Raw genomic sequence first — 25,890 nt, 5'->3', positions numbered from 1 at the left:
TCATGGGAACCTTGGGCTCATAGCCCGGTCAGGGTCTCAAGATCACGTGAGAGTAGCCCGGACCGAACTCCAGGCACATTTTGCTGACAGAGAATGCTTGCAGATTTCCTATCCTCTTGATGGAGGTGAGCGCAGTCAGGAGGGCAGTCTTCAAGGAGAGTGCCTTAAGCTCAGCTGACTGTAAAGGCTCAAAGGGGGCTCTCTGTAGACCCTGAAGAACTACAGAGAGGTCCCATGAGGGAACGTGGTGTGGTCTGGAGGGATTCAGCCTCCTGGCACCTCTCAGTCACGATTTTGTCAGCTCCTCGTGCACTTCCAGGAAGAAAGGCACTGGAGCGGACGTGGCTGCTTTGAGCGGCGCCGCGAGCCCAGGAACCAATCATCGAGCCGCGAGGGTTTGGGGGAAAGCAGAGGGTTCCACTCTAGCCCGACGCTTACGGCCACCCGGGAAAGCATGTCCATCATTTCCGCATCAGCCTTTGACTGGGCAATCGTCCCCAAAGGGGGGAGCCCAGCTGAGACTACTGTGTTCGACTGGACAAGCCCACTCTCCGATGCTGTGCTCGAGAGCTCATCAGCTTCGCGGGCTCTGAACAAGAGGTCGAACTCGTCATGAGACGAGCCGGTGGACTCATCCGGAAGCCCGATCGGGGCAGACGAGCGTGCTGGGGAATGAGAGGTCTGTGGGGGGATACCCGCCGGAGGCGGTCCCATTGGGGTCCCCAAATTGCCCCCAGTGCTAGCCGCGCTGGCCTCATACCTGTAGGTGGAAGGACCGAGGCGGGGAGCCGCGACCGCAACGTTGCCATGGTCATGTTCTCGCAGTGAGTACATGAACCATTCACGAACACTGTCTTCGCGTGGGTCGCGCCCAGACACGAAAGACAGTGATCGTGACTGAAGTTGAGAGGTAACGACCGCAATCAGGAATAACACACAAACGGAAAGGCATCTTTAAAAAGAGTGTGCCACTCTTTTAGAGAATATACTCTCTTTTTTCTGCCGAAGCACCCAGGGGCGTTCTCTGCAGTGCACCAGTGCAGAGGAGGGAGAAGCCACTGAAATGCGCCATCAGATCCATCAGAGGTGAATGAACAGTCAGCTCAGTAAACATCGAACGTTCGGATCCGAAGAGAAAATCTGAATGAGTGGTTGCACGCCAGCTCCTTTTATACCCGTATGTCCGAGGGAGTGGCATGCAAATACCACTCGCCAATTTTCATTGGCCTTTTATCAAAGACCAGAGGTGACTCAGGTTCCCAAGAGTGACCCCTAGTGTCACTACATCGACACAACATCGAGTGAGTGACAGATAGGGAACCCTGCTTGCATGTCTGGCCAATATTAGATCTTAGATGTCATCGAACTTCTTAAACTTAAATGAGAGCAAAACGGAAGTTGTTGTGTTTGGGCTCACTGTGGTTAAAAGTAATACAAACCTTAATCTTGGCAATCTGACATCTTACATCAAACCAGCTGTCAAAAACTTGGGAGTGATTTTTGATTCTTCCCTCCAGTTTGATCAACATACTAGTTCAGTGGTTAAGTCAAGTTTTTTCATCTGAAACTTCTGGCCAATGTCCTTAAGTCTTTCTTATCTTTTAAAGACCTTGAGAGAGTTATCCATGTTTTCATTTTATCGTGCTTGGATTACTGTAATTCTTTATATACCGGAATATCCAAGTCCTCTATTTTACAGCTTCAAATGGTCCAAAACGCTGCTGCCAGACTTTTAACTGGGGTACATAAACGTGAGCATATCACTCCGATTTTAAGGTCTTTAAATTGGTTGCCAGTGTGTTACAGAATTGATTTTAAGGTATTATTGTTTGTTTTTAAATCACTAAATGGCCTGGCGCCTGTCTATCTGTCGGACCTGCTAAGCGAAATAAAGCCTATCAGATGTCTACGATCCGCTGATCACAACATTCTGTCCTTTCCCAGATCAAGATTAAAGCTGAGATTTGACCGTGCATTTGCGATTGCTGGCCCTAATTTATGGAACAGCCTACCTCTGTCTGTCAGATCTGCCACCTCCCAAGATGAAGTTAAAGTCTTACCTTTTTACTTTGGCTTTTAATTGATCATAATTTGACTATGTTATTATTGATTTTTTATTCTACTTGTTTTATTTTAAAACCTGCTTCTGTACAGCACAGTGGTCAATTTTTGTTGTGTTTATTTGTGCTTTATAAATAAATAAATGAAATGAAAGATTGATGTGAAAAAAGCATAAGGCTGCAACATAACAAAATGTGAAAAAAAATTAATGAGTCTGAATACTTCCTGAATGCACTGTACATGCACGGCTAATTCAGAGACAAGGAAAACATTATTAGATGTAAAAAGTACTTTTCTCAGTTGTTTCCAAGTATTCACTGAGTTATTGTTAGAAATGAAATTAAAACAAATTTGATGCTTCCGGGTTTTGACTCAAATGCAGATCTTTAATTAAAATTTTACTTAACTGTTAATTAACTGTATGCTTGTTACGATTTCTATTGTGATAAATCGCTAATTTTATGTTTATTTTGAGGCAAGCGGCTTATTTTGAGCTTGTTTATCCAGACCATATTGATTCTCTTGTGAGATCTGGCACAAGATGAGATCCCTTAGTACAGAGTACTGTCAATTTTTAAAAGAACGTTATTAACCATTCTTTTATATTGTTCTAACCGGTATCCATTTGGAAAGGAGGCTGCAGAACTTTTGAACCAGACCGAAAAAATATAGTTTTTGCTCAGAACGAAATTAAAAAAACATTTAGTTTTTAGTCCCTGATTTTGATACATTCAGATTAAATGTGTTGGGTGTACGTTATCAGTTAACCCTAAAATGTAGTTTTATAAATTATAATGTGAAGCCTTTTCTTCAGATTGAGTTTAAAATATTTCTGTATTTGGGAGATCGCATGAAGTTAGCCAATCAGAACAGTGGGCTTTTACACTGAAGTCTTAAAGGGCCAGATATCTTAAAACAGAGCGTTTTAGACAAAGGGCCAAAGACAGGGTGGAAAATGATCATTTATTATAAAATTATTACTGTTTTGGTGCAAACATACTTTACTGGACCTCAGGGAAGGTTAAAAAAATTATTTAAAAAAACAGTTTGTTATGACCCCTTTAAAGACAAAGAAAGAGCAAATAAAACTGATGTGCTGTTTCTCCCAGATGCATCTGAAATTTAATCTAAGCACAAACGCAACATTTAGAGCAGAATTGTCAAATTTTTTAGTGGATTACCTGTATTAAAAGAGCTTCAGGTGTGCATGCTTCTCATCTGTGTTTATATCAGACATACTGAAGAAGATCTGTGAAGTTCTCATTCTTGTATATGTACAGTGCATCCGGAAAGTATTCACAGTGCTTCACTTTTTCCACATTTTGTTATGTTACAACCTTATTCCAAAATGGATTCAATTCATTATTTTCCTCAAAATTCTACAATCAAAACCCCATAATGACAATGTGAAAGAAGTTTGTTTGAAATCTTGCAAATTTATTAAAAATAAAAAAATGGGAAAATAAATCACATGTACATAAGTATTCACAGCCTTTGCCATGACACTCAAAATTGAGCTCAGGTGCATCCTGTTTCCACTGATCATCCTTGAGATGTTTCTACAACTTGATTGGAGTCCACCTGTGGTAAATTCAGTTGATTGGACATGATTTGGAAAGGCACACACCTGTCTATATAAGGTCCCACAGTTAACAGTGCATGTCAGAGCACAAACCAAGCCATGAAGTCCAAGGAATTGTCTGTAGACATCCGAGACAGGATTGTATCGAGGCACAGATCTGGGGAAGGGTACAGAAACATTTCTGCAGTACTGAAGGTCCCAATGTGCACAGTGGCCTCCATCATCAGTAAATGGAAGAAGTTTGGAACCACCAGGACTCTTCCTAGAGCTGGCCGCCCGGCCAAATTGAGCGATCGGGGGAGAAGGGCCTTCATCAGGGAGATGACCAAGAACCCAATGGTCACTCTGACAGAGCTCCAGCGTTTCTTTGTGGAGAGAGGAGAACGTTCCAGAAGAACAACCATCTCTGCAGCACTCCACCAATCAGGCCTGTATGGTAGAGTGGCCAGACGGAAGCCACTCCTCAGTAAAAGGCAAATGACAGCCTGCCTGGAGTTTGCCAAAAGGCACCTGAAGGACTCTCAGACCATGAGAAACAAAGACTGAACTCTTTGGCCTGAATGGCAAGCGTCATGTCTGGAGGAAACCAGGCACCGCTCATCACCTGGCCAATAACATCCCTACAGTGAAGCATGGTGGTGGCAGCATCATGCTGTGGGGATGTTTTTCAGCGGCAGGAACTGGGAGACTAGTCAGCATAGAGGGAAAGATGAATGCAGCAATGTACAGAGACATCCTTGATGAAAACCTGCTCCAGAGCGCTCTGGATCTCAGACTGGGGCAAAGGTTCATCTTCCATCAGGACAACGACCCTAAGCACACAGCCAAGATAACAAAGGAGTGGCTACGGGACAACTGTGTGAATGTCCTTGAGTGGCCCAGCCAGAGCCTAGACTTGAACCTGATTGAACATCTCTGGAGAGATCTGAAAATGGCTGTGCACTGACGCTCCCCATCCAACCTGATGGAGCTTGAGAGGTTCTGCAAAGAAGAATGGGAGAAACTGCCCAAAAATAGGTGTGCCAAGCTTGTAGCATCATACTCAAAAAGACTTGAGGCTGTAATTGGTGCCAAAGGTGCTTCAACAAAGTATTGAACAAAGGCTATGAATACTTATGTACATGTGATTGTTTTTTTTTTTTTTTTTTTTTTTTTTTAAATAAATTTGCAAAGATTTCAAACAAACTTCTTTCATGTTGTCATTATGGGGTATTGTTTGTAGAATTGAGGAAAATAATGAATTGAATCCATTTTGGAATAAGGCTGTAACATAACAAAATGTGGAAAAAGTGAAGCGCTGTGAATACTTGCCGGATGCACTGTATCCACTTTTGTTTTACATTTTCAGAGCAGACGTTATTTCCTTTTAAAGCTGCTCGTAACCATTCAAGTTTAAACTCTTGTTTTAGTGCAGTGGTTGATTGACAGGTGAGGGGTGGTGCTTCTCTGCTCTCTGGGAACTGAGGTACTGACGGATCAGTGTTCACACCTCAAATGCGTTGTGGTCACATGCATTTTTGACTACCTTCATATGTGGTTTAAGTAATCCGATCACAAAATGTTTTAGACCCCATTTAGACCTGTATTTATTGCTGACCACATGTGATAGGATCACCAAAAACACATCTTTAATACCAGGTGTAAACAGGGTTTAATGCTGCCTTTATGTGCCCGACAAGACAGCAACATTTATGGCAAGTGCTACAGGAAGCGTGGGGTGAAATGTCACCTGAGTATCTGGACAAATTGACAGCTAGAATGCCAAGGATCTGCAAAGCTGTCATTGCTGCACGTGGAGGATTTTTCGATAAGAACTCTGAGGAAGTTCCGAAAATTATTTCCAAATTGTAATAGTAATTTTTCATGTCCTGACTATACATTGTGATCACTTGAATGCCACTTTGGTGAATAAAAGTACCAATTTCTTTCCATAAGAGCAAAATTTTTACATTATTCCAAATTTTGGCCGCCAGTGTGTGTGTGTGTGTGTGTGTGTGTGTGTGTATATATATATATATACACACATACCATTAATTTATTTCTTTGCCATTTCATAAAATCCTTCATAAAAGAGTTCTAAGCCATAAACCAAACAAACCTGCTCCGAGGTGAATCACGCCATTACAAACTTTGATTTAAAGCAAAAAATTATTTTAAAATTTGACAAAAAGACAAAGCTACAGTACAAGACTACGTACTACTTACCGTTATTCTTGTGGGAATAAACTACAATCCCACAGAGCACTGCGAACGATGTAATAAAAAGAATAAAGAAAAACACAAAACTATTGATTTTTAAGTTGTTTATTATGAATATTGATTTATTGCAAAATATTCATATAACTGCAAATATGTACAGTAAGTAGTTTGAGAGAGTAGACCGATTCGACTGTAACAATCACACAGCATCATGCGAGTTGGTGGTCGGTGCAGTGCATGTTTGGCATGCTTTACTTGCTGCAATTATCTGATTGGTGGATCCTTCTCTTTAGAACCATGGGTAGTCTAGTTCTTCACCAGGAATTTCTGCTAATAAAAAAATACGAGATTAAATAACATGGACTGGTGGCTTCAACAGAAGCATTTACCATCAATTAAGGTCTGTATGAAATAAAGGTTTATAAGGTGTCATTAAAAAATAATTCGCCTATGGATTTTTATTTCTGGAATACAACTGTTGCACTCTATTGTCTGCAGTATTGTCAGGGACCTCCTCTTGAAGACCCTTGGTAGACTGCAGTAGTTCAGGGATCAATAAAGTTCCTGAAGATTTCAGGGCTTTGGTTGGGTCTTGTACACTTACACCAACAGACTCGTACATAGAGTCAGTGAAGTGTAATAAGGCACTAAATGGGTTTCAGCTTTCAGCCCCCTGTCCATATTAACTTTCTCTGCACTTTCTACTGTTGGTGGTTTCCATAACAACTGGTCTCCCTTGACATTATGGGACACCAACCCCAAGAATCTCTGACCCAGAACTGAGCCCAACTAACCATTAAGTTAAAGCCAAGAATCATGTGACTATGCTTCTGAAAGAACACCTTGTATCAAACAAAAAGACGTAAACGAGCACAATCTATGGCCAGTTAAACAAACGCCCATTTAGAAAACCCACTGAAACAACCTCAGTTCCTGACTATTGTCATGACAACAGACATGTACTGCACTTTGCAGCTGCCATAGAAACCAGGAGAGGCCCAACTCGGTCTAAACCCTGTTCCAATCCCTCATGTAACATGGACTAGACTGTCCTGTTCACATTCCAATCTGATACATTTCCCCATGTGTGTCCAGATCCATCTGAGTCTGATCAATTCTCTCTTTCTCTCCATTGCTCTCGCTCTGAGACCTTCTACCAGATGGACATATCTCTTTGGTATTTAAAGGGATAGTTCACCCAAAAATTAAAATTCTGTCAACATTTATTCATGTGTTGTTCCAAACCCATATGACTTTCTTTCTTCAGTGGAACACAAGGGGAGATGTTTGGCAGCATGGTAGTCACAGTCACAATTCATTTTCATTGCAGCTTTTTTCCATATGATGAGTTGACTGAAACTGACATTCTGCCTATGTAACATGTTAAGAAATATAAATTTTTATTGAAAGTATCTATTTTTTGTGGTTAAAAGGAACTCTACTAATTGAATTTAACATGTGAGTATATCTTTATGCCAGTAGGTGGCGCTTGAGCGCTCCTATGAACAGAAAAGAGAATTATTTCCCTGGATATTTCTCAGTATTAATGCTGCATTCCATTTGTCTCGGAAGTCGGAGCTTGGGACACGGATCGACGTCATATCCTTTAAAAAAAACAAGAAATCCGAGTTGGATGCGTTCCTTTTACACACAACACGTCGGAAAAAAAGATGGAGGCCTCCAGGAAAGTAATTGTTGCACTAGCTCATTTGGAGTACAGAGAGCTACAAAATAATTATGCCCTTCACCTAAGAGACCTCGAGGAAGATGACAGAAAGCAGAGAAGGTATGTTAATGTTTCCGCGTATTTGATTGTATCAAAACATGTTAACCACATTTTAATCGAACCAGCGGTGTAATCAAAGGGCAATGCCCTATGGAAGTACAAATGTATATTTGCCATATAAATTTGCCTAACTGTGTTATGTGTAAACGGTTTTATGGTTTGTAACATTAGGCAGTGTTGTTGTAGCAACATTGACCGTTGTTCTTGTAGCAGCAGCGACCATTGTTGTTGTTAGCAGCAGCAACCTAGCCAATTTTAGCTGTACCAGTTTATAAACAACACATTCACAGTAATTCACGCATAACAGGATCATAGCAACATGCCTATAGGCAACGGTAATACAGCATTGTGTATAAGACTTACTAAATTGGACACAAAAAAGACAAAAGTTCTTAAAAAAATTTTTTAAACCCACAGCATACTACAGTCGATGCTCTTCGCAGCCATCTTGCTTTCTGAACTCGGTCCTCTGAGTTCGTCCGACATTCCGAGTAGGAATTCCAACATCAGGGGGCGTTCCATTTGTCAGTTCCGGTCTCGGAACTCGGAAAATAACTCGGAGCTCCGACTTCCGAGACAAATGGAACGCAGCATAAATTGAAGCGCTCAGGGAAAGACGTTAACTTTGTCCGTCTCTTTTATTGTTCATCGGGTAAAGTAATGTGTACTTTAAAACCTTCTTCAGGGGGCAACGTGAATGTGAAAAAGTAATTGTGTGAAGTATGTGAACAGATTTACTGTGTTTTAATATGTTTAAGAGAGTTTAAAGTTACGGGTCACCAATGATTGATATCTTTATTACATACATCTGTACGATGTCAGGTGTTGAAAATATGTTTTACAAGGTGATGTTTGAACACACTGAAAAAGTGAATGGTATGTTATTTCGTGTTTGAGTATCTCACTGTGTAACCGCCATATTGAGTGTTTCGCATGCACGTGCTTTGTACAGGGCTGTGATGATGAAAAGGTGAATGTAAAATGTTGTTAACAATGATCTGAAAGATAACTGTAATGTGTTTCTCTGTTTAGATGTATGAGAGTGATATATTTGCATTTGGTTATCTTTATGTGAGGAATTAAGGAGTAACACTTGTTAAGCAAATCTTTATTTTTATTTTCTTTTGAATATGCAATTCATTAAGCACACATTCTGATCGGCATTTGATTCACAATCAACAAATATTTTATGTAACATGTGGAATGGGGGTTTGTCTATATGTGCCTCTATTTATAGGTCTATATCTATAATATATACATAATATGCATTGCATTCATATACATGTGTGTGTGTATATATATATATATATATATATATATATATATATATATATATATATATATATATATATATACACTACCAGTCAGAAGTTTTGAAACACTTGACTGAAATGTTTCTCATGATCTTAAAAATCTTTTGATCTGAAGGCGTATGCTTAAATGTTTGAAATTAGTTTTGTAGATAAAAATATAATTGTGCCACCATATTAATTTATTTCATTATAAAACTCAAATTTAATAAAAAAAAAAAAAACAAGTTTTTGAAATTGATGACTTGGACCAAATAATAAAGAAAAGCAGCCAATAAGTGCCCAACATAGATGGGAACTCCTTCAATACTGTTTAAAAAGCATCCCAGGTTGATACCTCAAGAAGTTGGTTGAGAAAATGTCAAGAGTACATGTCTGCAAATTCTAGGCAAAGGGTGACTACTTTGAAGATGCTAAAATATAACACAGTTTTGATTTATTTTGGATTTTGTTTAGTCACAACATAATTCCCATAGTTCCATTTATGTTATTCCATAGTTTTGATGACTTTACTATTATTATAAAATGTGAAGAAAAATTATTATAAAGAATAAGTGTTTCAAAACTTTTGACCAGTAGTCTGTCTGTCTGTCTATCTATATTATAAATTCTGTTATTTCTGTGTATGTATTTTAGTATATACATATGCATGTGTACACTTATTATTTACTGCTCATGTTATGGAAAATGCAGATGTTTCCAATGTTTTTTTTTATTTATTTTTTTATGAAATATGAGATATCGTTAATTGTTGAGATGATGTCTCGTAGTCTCAGTATTAAACTGAAGCGCTCAGGGAAAGACGTTAACTTTGTCCGTCTCTTTTATTGTTCATCAGGTACACAGTGTTCCACTACCTATGTGCCCTTGCTGCTGGCCCAGATTCCCCTAGGTCTGAGGCCAGTAACACCTACCCTTACCTATGAAATTCATACAGGTCCGGAACAACATAAAGGTACTGAGAGTTCTGTAAATGTTAACGTTAAGGTACGATTTTCAATGAAGTTTTTCAATTAAACTGCTCAATGTGGACTTTTAAGACATTTAAGGCATTACAGACAATGCAGCATGATTTTCTGTAAAGCTGCTTTGAAATTATGTGTATTGTGGTAAAAGCGCCATACAAATAAAACGACTTGACCACTTTAAGAGAAGACTGTATATTGGTTTATGTGTGTCAACTAATTTAGCTGCATGTCAGTGGCTGAATGCTGATTGACTGCAGAATAAAACGTGTGTGTTGCGATAAGGAATAGGCCATAAAGAGTGTCACTAATAAGAGTGCCATTGGTCTATTTCCCCCCACAGATACTGCATTGTAATACAAAGTCATTGAACCAGCCAGAGGAAGGGAAAGAGATAAAGCACACAGACACTACATTAATCAAGCACTATACCCAAATGTAGTATCCGGTCACTTTACAGAATCACTGATGGCCTCACCTCTCTCTGTCTGTCTTCTCAGATCTCTGTCTGCTCGTTGAGCCTCATTAACAATTAATTACCAATCAAGTAGTCATGTCACCCCAGGTCCATTGTGCTTTTAAATGATTCATTACTTAAGTTACACAACAGCGCTAGACATATATACACTCACATGCATTCACACACACACACACACACACACACACACACACCTAAGTGCCCTGGAAAGAGTCTATGCCTGTGGCAGTGTTAGTTACCCATAGGCTGTACCTGCACAACCCTCTGGCCATGACATCAGCAGATGTGTCTGTGCTTTATTTCACAGATCCGTTTCATCGGAAGGAGCTTTGCTGGAATCTGTCTTTTTTTGACTAAAATATATTGGACCACCAAATTCACAAGTACAATATTGCATAATTACAGCACAATATTAAGGAAGAATACAATTCTCTATACGAGTACAAGATACTGAATCTCATGAAAAGCTTTCTGTTAATGTGCTTATGTGCATGAACTATATATTCGATCAACTGTAGATAATTTGTGATGATTACATGCATTACTAATAATGTTTGATGATTTATGGGGTCTCACACAAATACCTACAATTTTATACAACTTCCCTGTATCGCATTAAAAGTGGTGTGTGTGTGTGTGTGTGTGTGTGTGTGTGTGCGCGCATGCGTGTGGCAGTTTGAGAGAATGACCATGTAAGCAAATAAACAAAAGTGAGATTAATGGACTGTTTAACCATCTCATAAAGCAAGGGTGTCCAAAGTCCGGCCCGCGAGAGACTTTAGAAATAGAACAGAATTAGGCCCGCGATGTAAAAATGATCTGAAATTCATATTCTGGGCACTGGATGTCGCTATCACGTGCAGCCGCTATTCACAGCACATCGTCTCCACTAGTGTGTTCTGTGTCGTCACCAGCTTCATCCACTGGCTGAGTTCAACGGGAGATTTCAGTACTCCTTATTTCCATGGATGAAGCGCCCCGCAGAAAGAATTATGCACTTATTAAAGGACTGACATCACGTTAGATACTTTACTCATGTACTTGTTCTTGTTCAAATATCCCGATACCTCACATCATACAACTGAGTAGAGCTGCTGTTGTTCCAGTGGCTGAACAGAGTTTACTGAGCATGCACAGAGACATGTGAACCGAGCATACTCTTCCAGAACGTCTTCTGTAGCTCTGGGAAGTGTACTGTAATGAATTGTTTCACATATTTCGTTGAAACAAGAAAAATGTTTCACGGGCTTCCCAGCACCATTTGAGTGAGGACACAATACTGTAGAAGAGAGCGCTTAAAACTTTTGCACATGCATGTATACAAAATAAAATAAAGTGCAATAATTTTGATCAAATTAAAATCGTATTTGTAATGCAAGTAACAACAGAACAGAAGTTATAATTGTATAGCTATAAAGAGTAATTCCTTGTATCACTTCATAAAGTGATAAAATGTAATCTGATTCTGATTATTGTGATGGGTCACACCCAACACTTAGTAGCAGATCTATATGTTCTTTGCAGTGCCACTGAATGGACGTCAAAAAGATACAAATGTGAATAAATGAGTATAATATTTTGTATAAGATGCATCACTGCTCCATTATAAGAGTTCTTTGTGAGTGAAATACCTTATCCTTTATTTAAATGCAGGGCCTACAAGCACACCATAGAGCACAAATTATGATTAAAACTTGCATAATATTAAGAGTACAATATAAAGATTATGTAATGGCAATCTAGTAGCTTCTAGCCATTTAAAAATATATATATTATTATTATTACATCGATGCAACTCACGGCACCTTGTTTTTTTCTGCATTTGGCCCCCGACCGAAAAAGTTTGGACACCCCTGTCATACAGAGCCACAAAACAGAGCAGGATCAGCACTTAGACACTGCTGTCTGAGGCAGAAACAGATTTTCACTTTGCCTATGGCAAGCAGAGGACAAGACTGCAACTGCTCAATTTTATTTTGAGATGCAGAAACGTACAAATAACTTATTCAATGAAACTGGTCACATGTGTTCCACTGCATTAAAACCTTTCAATATGACTTGAATAGTTATTCTTGTTCAAATGAACTAACAATGACAAAAAGGCCTGCTTTTATGACACTTCTTGATGTTAATTTCAACATATGCTAATACGTGTTTAAAATTAAAATGTGTAAACATTAACATTAGTTGATGCATTATGAACTAACATGAACAATTGTATTTTTATTAACTAACATTGACAAAGATTAATAAATGCTGTAAAAAAGATATTGTTAATTATTTGTTCATAATACCAAATGCATTAACTAATTTTAAGGAATGGAACCTTATTGTAAAGTGTTACCGATATTCCTATGGAAAAGCTGCATGTATTTCACAAGAAATAGGACTACTCCCTCCTCTTTAAATGTGTTATTCCTTCTTGCATCATTTTGTTCATTAAATCAATGAGATGAAATAAGTGCCAGCTTTCTGCAGCACCTCAGTTTCACTGCTTGCATCAGGCCGATGTTTACTTTTTGCACTATGTGTCTATTCAGTAATAACCAAGTGTTTAAAATAACAGTCTTAGGACTTTTCCCACCAGTAGGCTATTATTTAATTTACCCACCAACATGTACATTGACAATTAAGAAAAAGTCACTGGGCAAAGTGGGACAAACTTATGTGACTAATCCTGAACATTGTTGTCTGCATTAGATTTCTGGCTTTTCTGATGTGAAATTGTGGAGCATGGAGTTTTTGAATCAAGTCCAACAAATATTAATACACATCACGCGCGCCCTCACACATTTACCAACAAAACACACGCGCACCACTAATCAGCCATAAATCTGTTAGGACTCCAGCATCTGCCTGTGATCATTTTAATCTAATATGAATAAAGAACGCTGGAGGACCTCAGACCAGTAATGACACTACAATAATCTTGGTCGAAGCACACCTGTAACGACATAACGGATGGGAGGATGTTCTGACGCACGGTTAAGTTGGTGGACTAATGGTAAATACACTGTTTAAAAACGTGGTTACGCGTGTATGAATAGAACGTTATGCATTTAAGGCTGAAATAAGCCTTGACCAGCTCAAGAGATAGAAAGGAGGTAATGATCTTGGCAAATGCATTTTAAAGCACCAGGCTTCCAGATGCGCGCGAATGCAGAGGCGCGTGAAAACATGCACATAACACTCATAAGAGCTCATTACCAACAATCATCAAAAGATGCGCGACAAACGCTGGCTGAAGAATATACGATAACTCCCCCCAAAATAACCAGCACAACAGCGTTAAAATGTAAACATCAGGCTCACCTCTTTTGTATTGACGATGCCTCTGACGTATTTTCCCAAAACCGATCCGACACATAAAATACTGGATACCACAGCGAGTCCTAATACTTTCTCCATTTTTACCTGTTCACCGGCTCTCTCCGTACCGTCTCTGTACTCTCCTTCCAATATTCTGTGAGCAGGAAGGCTGACGGACTATACGGAGATCTGCTTAGTGTGGTTGCCAGATGCGCGTCCTCGTTCTTCTCTCAAATGCATGCATCCCCAGTATTTTCACCGGGAGCGCGCCTGGTATCACACGCTCATTGCCAGGAAAGCGTGAAATGCGCGCTGCCGAAATTTTATTGCGACATCGTATTAACAAATATCTGTCACTTTTATGGATAATGTTTTTTATTGATTTTACATCTACGCCTAATAATGAAAACTTAAATTGGTGTGTGTTTGTTGTTTGTTCCATCCCATTAGATTTAAAAAGACAATGGTAGACACAGAGATCAGAGAAAATATTTATTAAAATATAAATCAACACTGGGAAAATACATACTGCAGAAAAATACTCTTATTTATCCATCGTAGCATTCCTGCATACAGTCTTTATATGTCTCAAATATATTCTGAGAAAGAACTTAAAGTATGGTCTCTGCACAATAAACAACATCTATGCAAATACAGTACATTCCAAATACACAGGTTTGCACTTACGGTGTCTTCACATGAGAAAGGAGAAAATCATGACAAAAAGGAAGCCAACTCAGTCCCTGAATGGCTAAGATGGCACCCGAAAGCTCCCCCACACACTGAACTATAAAGTGCTAATTTTCTGAGAACACCCAAAATTTAGTTTCTGAACATGTGCAAATTATAATGGGAGATAAAATACAACCTAGTGGACTGAAGCAAAATGGTGCAGAATCCATCTAGGTTTGTATCACTCAAGGCAGTGAAGATTGCAGTGAAAACCAGGACAGAAAAATAGACATCAACACCTTTGCAAATGACACTGCAGTGATCATTAGAGGCCACACTTAAAATTGGCCCACATCACCGTCAGTGGACTTCAAGAGGATAGAAGTTCAAAACCACTTAAATAAAGAATTGCAGCAATCCCATTTTGAGACAGTGAAATAACAACCGTCAACTGATTATAACTCCAAGCCAGTGACTGATTGACTATTAGTCTTAAGAACAGATGTAAAAATGCAATGACACGACTCAGTGAGCATGTGCCTCTGAGGGAGATGATGCAGCACAATGTACGTTTTGGGTGTTTACACCACAGTGTAGTAATAAGGGCAGGTTTGGTTTAGCTTGTTAAAGAGAGGGCTAAATTAACAGTTTTATTTAACACCCATGAGATGAATGAGTAGTCCATCTCTTAGGGAGGTTGTCTGAGATTCATGGAAAATGAAAGACTGGAGAAAGCCGACTAGAAAACTAGGGGACCCAACATTCTTTCTATCCATCCACTGCCATGTTCATGGTTCCAGCAAGATGGAAATGCTCAACTGTGCATTTCAAGGTCACATCCTCCAGCCAAAAAAATAAATAAATAAAAAAAATGGCTTGGAGAGATCAATCCATTGAAAAAGGATAACCCTGTGCCAGAGGGCGTCATAGAGTCTTATCTTTCCTCTGCCAGTTCTGGTTGTTTTAGTCATGGTTCCATGAAGGGACTATACACAATGGCTTTTCCAGCTAGATGCACAATGACACTGAGAAGGATATCCATGCAGAGCGGACACAGTTATAACACAAAGAGAAACAAGAAACGGTTTCTGAACTACACAGCAATAAATATAGTGTTCTGAGCTATGGAAGACTTTCAGAGCCAAAATCATAAGTAAAGGGGAAAACAAAATTTGTTGAAAAGCAATGCACATTTGCCATTTCTTTTGTAATACTGCAGGAACACACATTTAGTATGCATAACTAAATAAAATGAAAACTTGGTTGTTTTTCTTTGTTTTCCACACACTAAAATACAATCCTGGCAACATTGCTTTTTCCTTACAGGAAATGTGATTTTTGTGCCATTTTGATTAGTTCATTTAACCTTCTGAATTAGTAATGGCACGATAAATGTCTATAATAAACCTATGAGAATTTTCAATATGTTTGCTTTCCCATTCACTTTTATTTTTAGAAGCGAAATGCTTCCATACTGAACAGACACATTAAAATACAAGTGACATGAAAATACCAGACAAACCAATTTTACTTAATCAGGTACAATCTGAGAAAAAAAAAAAAAAAAAAAAAGACAAGCTAGAAGCACTATTCACAAGACATATTTCAAGTATGCACTACTCACATCCAACAAAAACTGCAGAGTAACCAAGACCTGGTATTTCAAAGCTGTCACCCACAGATACAGTAAGGAGCTTGAAAAGAGCTAGTAAGCAAATCTTTTTTTACTTCTCAACATTCTTATAAACAGCTTCCAAATGCTGTAATCAGCAGTAGATGGAGCACTGTTTTCTTGTTGCGGATAATGCCTTCAGTTGAGGCTAAATCCAATCACAGACACAGCTAAAGATCAGGACTTTTCTGTGGATATCTTGGAAAGACATATGCAGTCCAAAAGACAAGTCAGCCACCGAACTGGGTATATTAGTGAAAGCAAGAATAGTTATGAGCAATACTTGTATCAAAAATATGGCAATACCACAGCATAAACAAGACCACCACTTGTACTATCTAACAGTTGTAAGCAGAGCTGTGCACACAAAGGTTGAGTCATCCAATACATCCATAATAAATTCTACAGAGTGTCCAAATTCTGGGGCTTAATAGATTCTGTGCCCCTTTGGAAAATCAGTTCAGTCAATTAGTGCCAAAGAAAGAGTCGACCTGATTCAAATAAAGACTCATCAGAGCCAGCATACTGGCAGTTGGTATCATATATGTGCAGGCTGAAAGATTTCATTGGCTCAAGGTTGCTGGGTGTTGAGGGAGTCTGCTTAAAATACCTCTAGGACAGGCTGGGTGAGAATTAAAGAGTGTGCTCAAAATGGGTCAGCATGCATGAGGATAGATGACATGAATGTGAACAGAGGGAAACAAACTTACGGAGGGAATTAGGGAGCTGGACAAATCCAGAGAGGATGATAATAGATGATAATGCTTGTGTTTACATGTCAGGGAAGACAGAGCGGGAAAGGCAGTACTGAGAGGAATAGCCACGTCTTCCCCTCAAAGCTGCATTTTATGGAGTAAAAGTTCTTGTACAGTTTTCAAAGTAGCGTCTATTCCAGTCTCAAGCTGATATTATGTCAAACAGACTATAAGGACAATAATTGATTACAAAAAATATATCTTAGACATTGAAACAAGAACAGAGGCAGTTTATGCCATATTGACATGAACTGTGACTTGAGGAAACAGTAACAAACACACAATACACATATTTCTAAATGATGACTCCTAATCCATTATGATTTTGTTAAATATTTGACAGTTACAAAATACACTTAGTATCCGGACAAAAATGTACAGGACTGCACATCATAGAACACAAGCAACACTATCATAAATTCAGAGTGGATATGTGTAACTTTAAGCTTTTCTTCCACAGAATGCCTGTGGAAATTTGATCACTATACAGTAGATGTACTGATAGCGTTTAATAATCTTTGAAATCTATGAGGACAAAGCAGCATCAGAAATCTCATTTAAACACTACTCTTACAAGATGTCCTCTAAGAGACAAGTAGATTAATAACATTAAATTATTTTTCATAAATAATTCAAAAACTACTATATTTATTTACTAATATTAGAGCAAAAATTCTAATATTAATAAATGCTTTTGTTAGCCTCAGCAAGGCATTCTAATGATCTACTCTGCAAACATAACTTTTAGGGGAGAGGTGTTATCTTAAATCATAGTTTGTAGGTTGATTTGATAAATGTGTAATAATAGTATGTGCTATAAAGAGTAAGGTTTGGGTTTATGTCTCTATTAGTAACATCTTTCAACAACATCCATGTTCTGGGATGTTTTTGTACAAGGCAGGATACATTTGTGTGCTGGTATAATACCACAAAAGGCAAAGTGGTAAAATAGGTGTAAAAGGGAAATGCATGTGGGTGTGATCTAATTTGATCCTTTTCCTCTCTCCAGATACATAGTTAATGGTGTTTTGTATACTGTACATGTAATTACCATTTTAATAACTGGTTCCATGACTCATTCCATCACATTTCTCATTATACATTTATCCACTGTAATCAGTGGTTGCTCCAGCCCTGATTGTCATTATTAAATGATGCAACGGGCTTCTGGCCCATGTGCATCTCTTTTGGTACTATTCAAAATAAAGCCACTGCCAGGCCAAAATCTATGCTGGAATCTTTTCAGCTTCAGATTTATTGGGAGGACAAAAACCAGCAAGCCCTTCCCCACCAACAACAGGTCCGCCCCCCAAAGCGAACTCCTCTTCCTCTTCTGGTGCAATCTCTTTCAAAGTGTGGTTTCTTTTAGTCACTGGAGCCCTCTGATTTGTCCGTTCCAGTTTGCGGTGCTTACGCATCTCTGGGGGAGGGTCTTTCATAGTGAACACATCCTTGATTCTCTCCATGCATAAGTTAGTAGCTTCCCGAGTCTCCCTTGAGAGCTGTGACAGACTGAGGAAGCCGTGAGGGAGGTCATCGACAACGCACAGGGTCACTGGCTGACCGACGTTTCGTAGCCTTTTGGCAAACATTACAGAGTCGTCTAGCATAGGGTCCAGATGACAGGCCTGAGAAAAGAGGAAGGAGATGATGACAATTACTCAAAGGTCTCAAGATGAGCAAAGATTTAAAAACACAAGACAGGCTAAATTAAAAAACTTAAATGAGTGTATGAGGTGAATGAAGATCACACAAGGGAGCACCCCAATTCAGTTTGCTATCCTGAAAATGATGTAGCAAACAAGACTTTGTATTACCACATTCTTTTAAACTCATCAATAGGTCAACAAATAGGTCAGAAAATATTGAGTTTTCCAAGGCTAGACTGGAAAAAGATTGAATTATAAATCTGATTAAGTCTCCTAATGCTCTTACCACTATGTGTATGGGAGGGAGTCCTTTCAGCATGCTGTCTGGAGCCAGGAGGGGGGACATGTAGGGATTTTTGAAAATAAGGGAACTCTGCACAGTCATCTCTGCTAACTGCTCTGAGCGTAGAGGCTCAAAGCCTTCTGGAAACTCCCTTGGGTTCTCAGAGTCTTCCCAGCCACAAGGGGGCGGAATGGCCACAGAGGAAAATGATTCTGACACGGCGGGATCTACTTCTTTGCAGAGGAAGAAACTCACATCCTCAGGCTGATAAAGGGGCAGAGGTATTGGGAGAGATGAATAAAAGATAAAATGTTTTGGATCAAGGACAGTGCAACACCTCTATTACTTGTTCTGATTCCACATATCTTCGCTCTCAATAATACTACTCCCTTAATGAGCATTTGGACTTCCTGGCCTTCCATTTTCTTTTTACTTCTGTTGAATACAGAGTGGTTGGAATTACTAATTTGAGCCTGGCAGCAAAAAATTGTGTTATAAAGTCATGGGATTGTCCAAGAGATTTTCAAACAGTTGAATAACAGCATGCAAAATCCAATCCGCAGAGTGACATAATCGCAGCACAATCCTGTGCCATTTCTCAGAGTTGCAAAACAAGACTTAACTTTCAGCACTACCATTTCTTACTTCACTAAGCTGGAGAGAGAGAGAGAGAGAGAGAGAGAGAGAGAGAGAGAGAGAGAGAGAGAGAAACAGTGAAATAACTGTATGTAATCAAAACAGGGGCTCCAGACTATGACAAATTTATGCAACCATTTTTCCTGCCAGTGCCAGACAGTGTTTCCCAACTGAACTGCGTGGTGTGAAGCAATTATTTGCTTGGCCCAATGGATTGCATAGTGCGACCAACAGGATAAAAAGAGTAGGTTTGTTTACTTGCGCAGTTCACTGGATACCAACTTTAGTGTTAAATTTTTCACTTTTTTTTAATTATTTTTTTTGTCCTATTTTTTGTCTTTGTATTAAAATATTTCATTATGTCATAATCATTTATTATAGTCAGTTTTTAAGTCAGTTTTTTGTCAGTATTACATTGCATGTAGCGTGTTTTTATGGAAACAGCGTATTCACAACACAAGTTAAGGCCTGTTCACATCAAATCCTTAACGATTTTGCGATCAAGTCCGTAAAAAATTAAACTAAAAACTATTTCACTCCTGTAAAGTAGGCGGCACTGTTGCTGTTCTACAAACCCTCACCCTTCAGCTGCCAATGCTAGAGATTCATATATTTAATGCTGTTAAAGCATTTATTTACCTAATTTGGTATAGCTGTTTCATTATGTTCTTTCCATAGTGTTGATGCATTTTGAGGAGTACATAATCTGTTTTTTATGCGAGTGAAATGAGTAAAGGGTGCTGTTGGATATTTATTTGCACATGTATTTTGCTACGAATATATTACAAACAGACACCTGAAGCCAACTTATTTTTTTATAATACCTGGATTAATGCCTGGATAATATAACACAAGATACAGTGACATAAATACATGTGGAATAATGTACATTAAGAATAACAGGTATATTATAAAACATGATGCATAATATTAAAATAATATAAAAGAATACTCTCTGTCTTTTCTTATTTTAATTATTGTAATACTTTGTTATATTACACTTGCATAAAAATAACAGCGTGGTTTGGCAATTTGTTTGTGTACAGTAAATAATAGCATGTTGTAGGACGTTATGGGCAGAAGAGTTAACAATTTCTATGCAGAATGACTTAAATACAGAATCTACACTGACATTCTCCTGAGCAATTAAGATATTCGGACTGATGCCAGCCATTCTGAATTTCTGGCATCTGGCAAATCTTAACTGTCTTAAACACGAAGGGCAGATCTGTCCAAACACACTCCTAGAAAACCCCCCACAACTGGAACACATATTGTAAGAGATAGATAAATAACTGTCGCCATTGAATCCCGTGAAATCACAGAACAAAGACATTCCATGGTTCTTCAATGTAACCCACTCTCTACACTTAAAATTATTATACCAATCATGAGGCATGTTTCCGGCTCACATGAAGCTTAATTCATGATCATTTGACATGGACTTTGGACTTTTCTTTTTTCACTACAATCAAAATACACAGTCATGTGTAGGATTATACAAAAAATATGGACAAATGCATCTTATGCATATGATAATCCTAACAATTATGTTTTTCTTAACGTGTAATGTATTATCCGTGTTTGAAACTAGCAAACTAATTAGTAGGAAGTTTTAGCATGCATTATAACTGAATTATAACTGTAATTTAATAAGAAAGTACTGTTTGGTACATAATTGATTGTCTCTTAATTTCTAGAATGATGCTGTGATGTATATTCGAGATTATTTGCAGTTATAGTTACCTTATGAAATTTATGATTAAAATGTTCACTTTTTGAGCGGGAAGAGGAACAATGGGCCATAAATTTATTATCCTGATGGGAGGACAGAAATGACCATGTGACCCAGCAAAAAGACACTTCTGATTGGCTCAAGGCACCTTTAGGGTGTGGCCAACCCCAACTCAACAAAACCTCCCTGCCAAGAACAAACTCTTCTCTCTTGGATCTTGCTCTTCTCTTAGCCTTTCTTCGGCTGGCTTCACTTCGGCGCCCTTCTGCCCAGGTTCCGCACAATGTAGAGTTCAGGAATGCTTGGAAAGCAAAGTTCCGAGGAGCTCTTCTCTCTTCTCTGCACTATGACTTACACACTTGACGGGGAGTCGCAAGTCTCCCTTGCGGGAGGCCTCGCTTCAGAGCCCCGCCTAATCATTCCAGCACCGAACAATCCAGCATCCACAATCTTAACAGAGATCCAAAAACATTGATGGAGAACAACCAGAACTTTCTACGGATCCAGCCAAAGAATCAAAGAAACACAAAAAAATGCAAGTACACCTCCAGACTTTTACTAGAAAGTGCTGGTGTTTTATTTAAGTAATTTGGGTAACCCGATTGCAAATTGAGGTATACTAAATGAAGTATCAATGGTTCAGGGCATGGTCTATAGACTCCATAAAGTTAAATTTTCTCTGTTACAGATAATTTCCATTCACATCTGTTACAGCTCACTCACTAACCTGTTTTTATGTTTGTCTATGTGTGTCAGTTAGTTTGATGTTGTAGATTAGCAATAAAGTCTTGTTTGTATTCAATGAGAATTTGACTGTGGTGTATTTTGATTAAATAATCTCATCAATTGATTCTTAAAGATCTGCGCTCCGTGCTCGAACAATATTTCAACATATTTGTGATATTATTGTCAATGGCCATGAGAATAGTATTACTCTAAAGAGTTGACAGATGCGTCATATCAACTCAGCATGGCCGAGTGATCAGACGTACATCTTAATTCTTTCAATATTCCCTGAATTAATCATAATTCCCTTCTTGAGCTAAAATTCCTTACATATAAATTGTGAGCAGATACAACAAACCTGCTGTATTACATATTTAATGGTGGAGAATTTTTATTCAGATTTCTAATCTGATCATTTGTCATTTATCCTACATATAATGGTGGTCGAACGCAGCCAAGATTCCTAAACTAATTTACATATAAAATCCTACATATTACTGGTGAAGATATGCAGGCAGTTTAATTTAAAATGTGAACATATTGGGGGGGGCCTGGGTAGCTCAGCGTATATTGACACTGACTACCACCCCTGGAGTCACAGGTTCGAATCCAGGATGTGCTGAATGACTCCAGCCAGGTCTGCAACCAAATTTGCCCGGTTGCTAGGGAGGGTAGAGTCACATGGGGTAACCTCCTCGTGGTTGCGATTAGTGGTTCTCGCTCTCAATGGGGGGTGTGGTAAGTTGTGCGTGATCACGGAGAATAGCATGAGCCTCCACATGCTGTGAGTCTCCGCGGTGTCATGCACAGCAAGTTACGTGATAAGATGCGCGGATTGACTGTCTCAGAAGCGGAGACAACTGAGACTTGTCCTCCGCCACCCGGATTGAGGTGAGTAACCGCGCCATCACAGGACCTAGTTAAGTAGTGGGAATTGGATATTCCAAAATTGGGGAGAAAAAGGGTATTACATTTTTTTTTTAGCATACTGCAAATCACTCAGTCTTTGTGCCATATTTTATATTTTCCCTACATATTATTGGTGGATAAATGCAGGCATGTTTAAATCTGCTCATTTCATTTAGCGTTCCATTATACAATTCTTACATATTATTGGTGATGAATGCTGGCAGTTGTATATATACCATTGCCACAAAGTCGCTAATTACCTACAATGTAAAGAGCCTTTTTCAGGGATTTTACAACAAGTTCAGTTCAAATGAATTGTCAAACCTCGCAGCTATTTTTAATGCCATGAGAATATAGCAGGCACAGTGATGTACTGTACATATTAAATAATGTACATTAAGACAAAAAAAAAAAAAAAAAAAACATAAGCAGACTTTCAAAAACAGACTGGATTTATGTTTGCAGTACAAAGAGTTTATGAACTGCAAGTATATCATTTTCGGGGGTGTATCAGCTGCACGTACAATGCCGGTGTTTGCCAGTTGATTAGCGTCACCAACGCTCTGGATTGAGCAGCTGCAGCGACTCTGGGAAAATGACAAAAAGCTTTTCTCTCAATGGTGAGTAAATTTTCATCGCAGTCCGAAGAAAAAAAAAAAATCGGAACACAGCGGACAATTTGTCAGACCCGATGTGAATTGCTCCATCAGAATCCATTGTTACTGTACAAAAGCTCTTTGGGAACGACTATTCGAAGTGAAAAAACGGACTTGGTGTGCCTTTACGCATTCTGACTAGCATGTAACTTAAGGCCACTTCCACAATAATACGTTTTCGTTTGAAAACGCATCTTTTTCTCTACGTTTTGGCCTTCTGTTCACACGGAGACAGCGTCTTTGTCAGTGAAAAGCTTTTTGAAAGCTTTAAAGCGGCGCTGTTGTGTTTGAAAGCGTTGTTAAAGATAAATGTTACTTTGTACAACATTCATATTGCATTCTTTCAAAGGCGACGGGAAGTTTACTCAGAATTGGTGTCTGGCGACGAAACACAAGAACAGTTTCAGACCGTACATGCAACGGCGATTTTTCGCATGCGCAGTTAGAGGATTAACGCGTTTTCATATGTTTCAGTGTAGACGTGCAACTTTTGGAAAACGTTTGAAAACGGCAGTGTGGACGGAGAGCGTTTCAAATGTATCTGGATTAATGTAGACGTAGCGTTAATTTAAATTCACCTGTTCATTCACTTCATTGTCTGTGCAGATGTAAGTTATAATATTACAAATATGTTGTGGAGGTAGTAATTCATCTCATGTATGAATAGGATGTTTGTAAAGCGGCTCAGTTTACTGGTGTTCAGCTCTTTCTGTTCACACAGCTCAAGTGGGAAAACACCCAACATACTGGATTATTGAATTAGATTAATACATTTTTTCAAGATGTTTCTTCTTCTAATAAAAATAGGTTCCTCTAGATATTTCTTCTTCTGTTTGTGCATTGCTAATATATTGCAGTATTATTTTTTCTTGTTTTCATAACAAGTTAACAATTTAGTAAGTGTGAGTTCTTAAAGTTTTTAATATTTCATATGTATGTAATAAAACTGATTGGAATTTAACAACCATTTTAGAGGAGAAGATTTGTGCAGTACCTTGCTCTCGGGTGTCAGCGTGATGTCAAGGATGGAGCTATGGTTGGCTGTTGTGGTGCTAAGGTGGTTGGTAGTCTGGCTGGCATTTTTCTGCATATTGCTGGTGCTGCTGTTAGAATGGGTTCCCAAGTCATGGCATGTCTGGCTCTTCACTGACCCTTTCTCCAGTGAGTATCTAGATGGCTCAGCGGGCACCGGAGGGTCTGCATGAGGAGAGGTCAGAGATGCCTCTGAGACACTCTTCCTCACAGTGTCTAACAGAAAAAGAAAGAGCAAGCAGAGAAAAGGACAGAAAGAGAGAGAGACAGGGAAATGGTTAGATTGTTTTCTGTGCTGATTATGAGATTTCCTAATTGTTTGTAAAAAAAAAAAAAAAAAAAAAAAACTAATTTCAAGGTCTTTTACCTGAAATGGATTTCTTAAAATTGCAGACTGACATATTGCTTTTATTTTAATGGTTTATTTAAAAAAATGCCTATATGAAGCCTACACGAAACATGGTTTATACATGCATACATACATAACCACTAATTAGCTGAGATGCCCTGTCAGTTGTCTATGTATTTAGGAATTGTTTTGCCATTCTGTTGGTCTATCTGTATATCTTTGTCTTTGTATTTGTCTACTGAGTAGTGTGTTGCATTAAAAATGGTTACCTGAGATATCAAAAGGCAATGTAATGGTGTAGAAACAAGAATTACAAAAGAAACTAAACTAATCCTGAATTCCCAAAGCAAGTTATAAGCATTGAGGAAAAGGGAGGAAATTCCTTATAAACATCTCACAACACAGAAAGCGCAGAGATGCTTCAACTAATACAAATATGCAAAATAGCAAAATGAGAAAATAAACAAAGATGTAAAAGGGAGCTCAAATGGGTAGAGGGTAGGAATTTTAAGCAAAAGGGGGTTCACAGATTCCCTCACACAGACATTGGGGGAGGCTGTTGGTGAGGGAACAGTTGCCAGGGAGAAGCATGTGACTGGATGACGAAGAGAAAGTGTGTGTGTGTGTCTGTGTATGTTGCATTAAACAGAATGAGGTCACTCAGAAAAAAATATTAGGGCCCCTCAAACAGTCATACATAGTTATTAAAGGAATAGATCACATAAAAATGAAAATTCTTTCATAATTTACTCAACCTTATTCCATCCCAGATGTGTATGACTTTCTTTCATCTGCTAAACTCAAATGAAGATTTTTAGAATAAATTCTCACCTCTTTTGGTCCATACAACACAAGTGAATGGGCGCCAAAACTTTGAAGCTCCAAAAGCACATAAAGGCAGCATAAAAGTAATCCATATGACTCCAGTGGTTTAATCCATGTCTTCAGAGGCGATATGATAGGTGTGGTGAGAAACAGATCAATATTTAAGACCATTTTTACTATAAATTTTCCTCCCTGCTCAGTCAATCTCCACTTTAACTTTCACATTCTTCTTCTTGTGTTTTTGGTGATTCACATTCTTCATGCATATTGCCCCCTACTGGGCAGGGAGAAGAATTTCTAG

General features: G+C 38.6%; 1 protein-coding gene across 2 annotated transcripts in view; it reads right to left on the bottom strand.

Moving 5' to 3' along the window:
- LOC127452857 (transmembrane protein 145-like) overlaps positions 1 to 25,890 on the bottom strand; it is a 113,559-nt gene that overhangs the window by 32,820 nt on the left and 54,849 nt on the right. Inside the window, exon 12 of one of the 2 annotated variants that reach the window (XM_051718652.1) lies at positions 24,378 to 24,631. In XM_051718652.1, the coding sequence (XP_051574612.1) occupies positions 24,378 to 24,631 (254 nt within the window). Of the gene's footprint in view, positions 1 to 13,693; positions 13,910 to 24,377; positions 24,632 to 25,890 lie in introns of those variants that run through there. The other variant, XM_051718653.1, reaches the window with a different exon arrangement.

The sequence above is a fragment of the Myxocyprinus asiaticus genome, chromosome 15 (assembly GCF_019703515.2).
Source record: "Myxocyprinus asiaticus isolate MX2 ecotype Aquarium Trade chromosome 15, UBuf_Myxa_2, whole genome shotgun sequence".
NCBI lineage: Eukaryota > Metazoa > Chordata > Actinopteri > Cypriniformes > Catostomidae > Myxocyprinus > Myxocyprinus asiaticus.
Note: the sequence above shows the minus strand (reverse complement) of the source record. Positions and strands in the feature narration are given on the sequence as shown.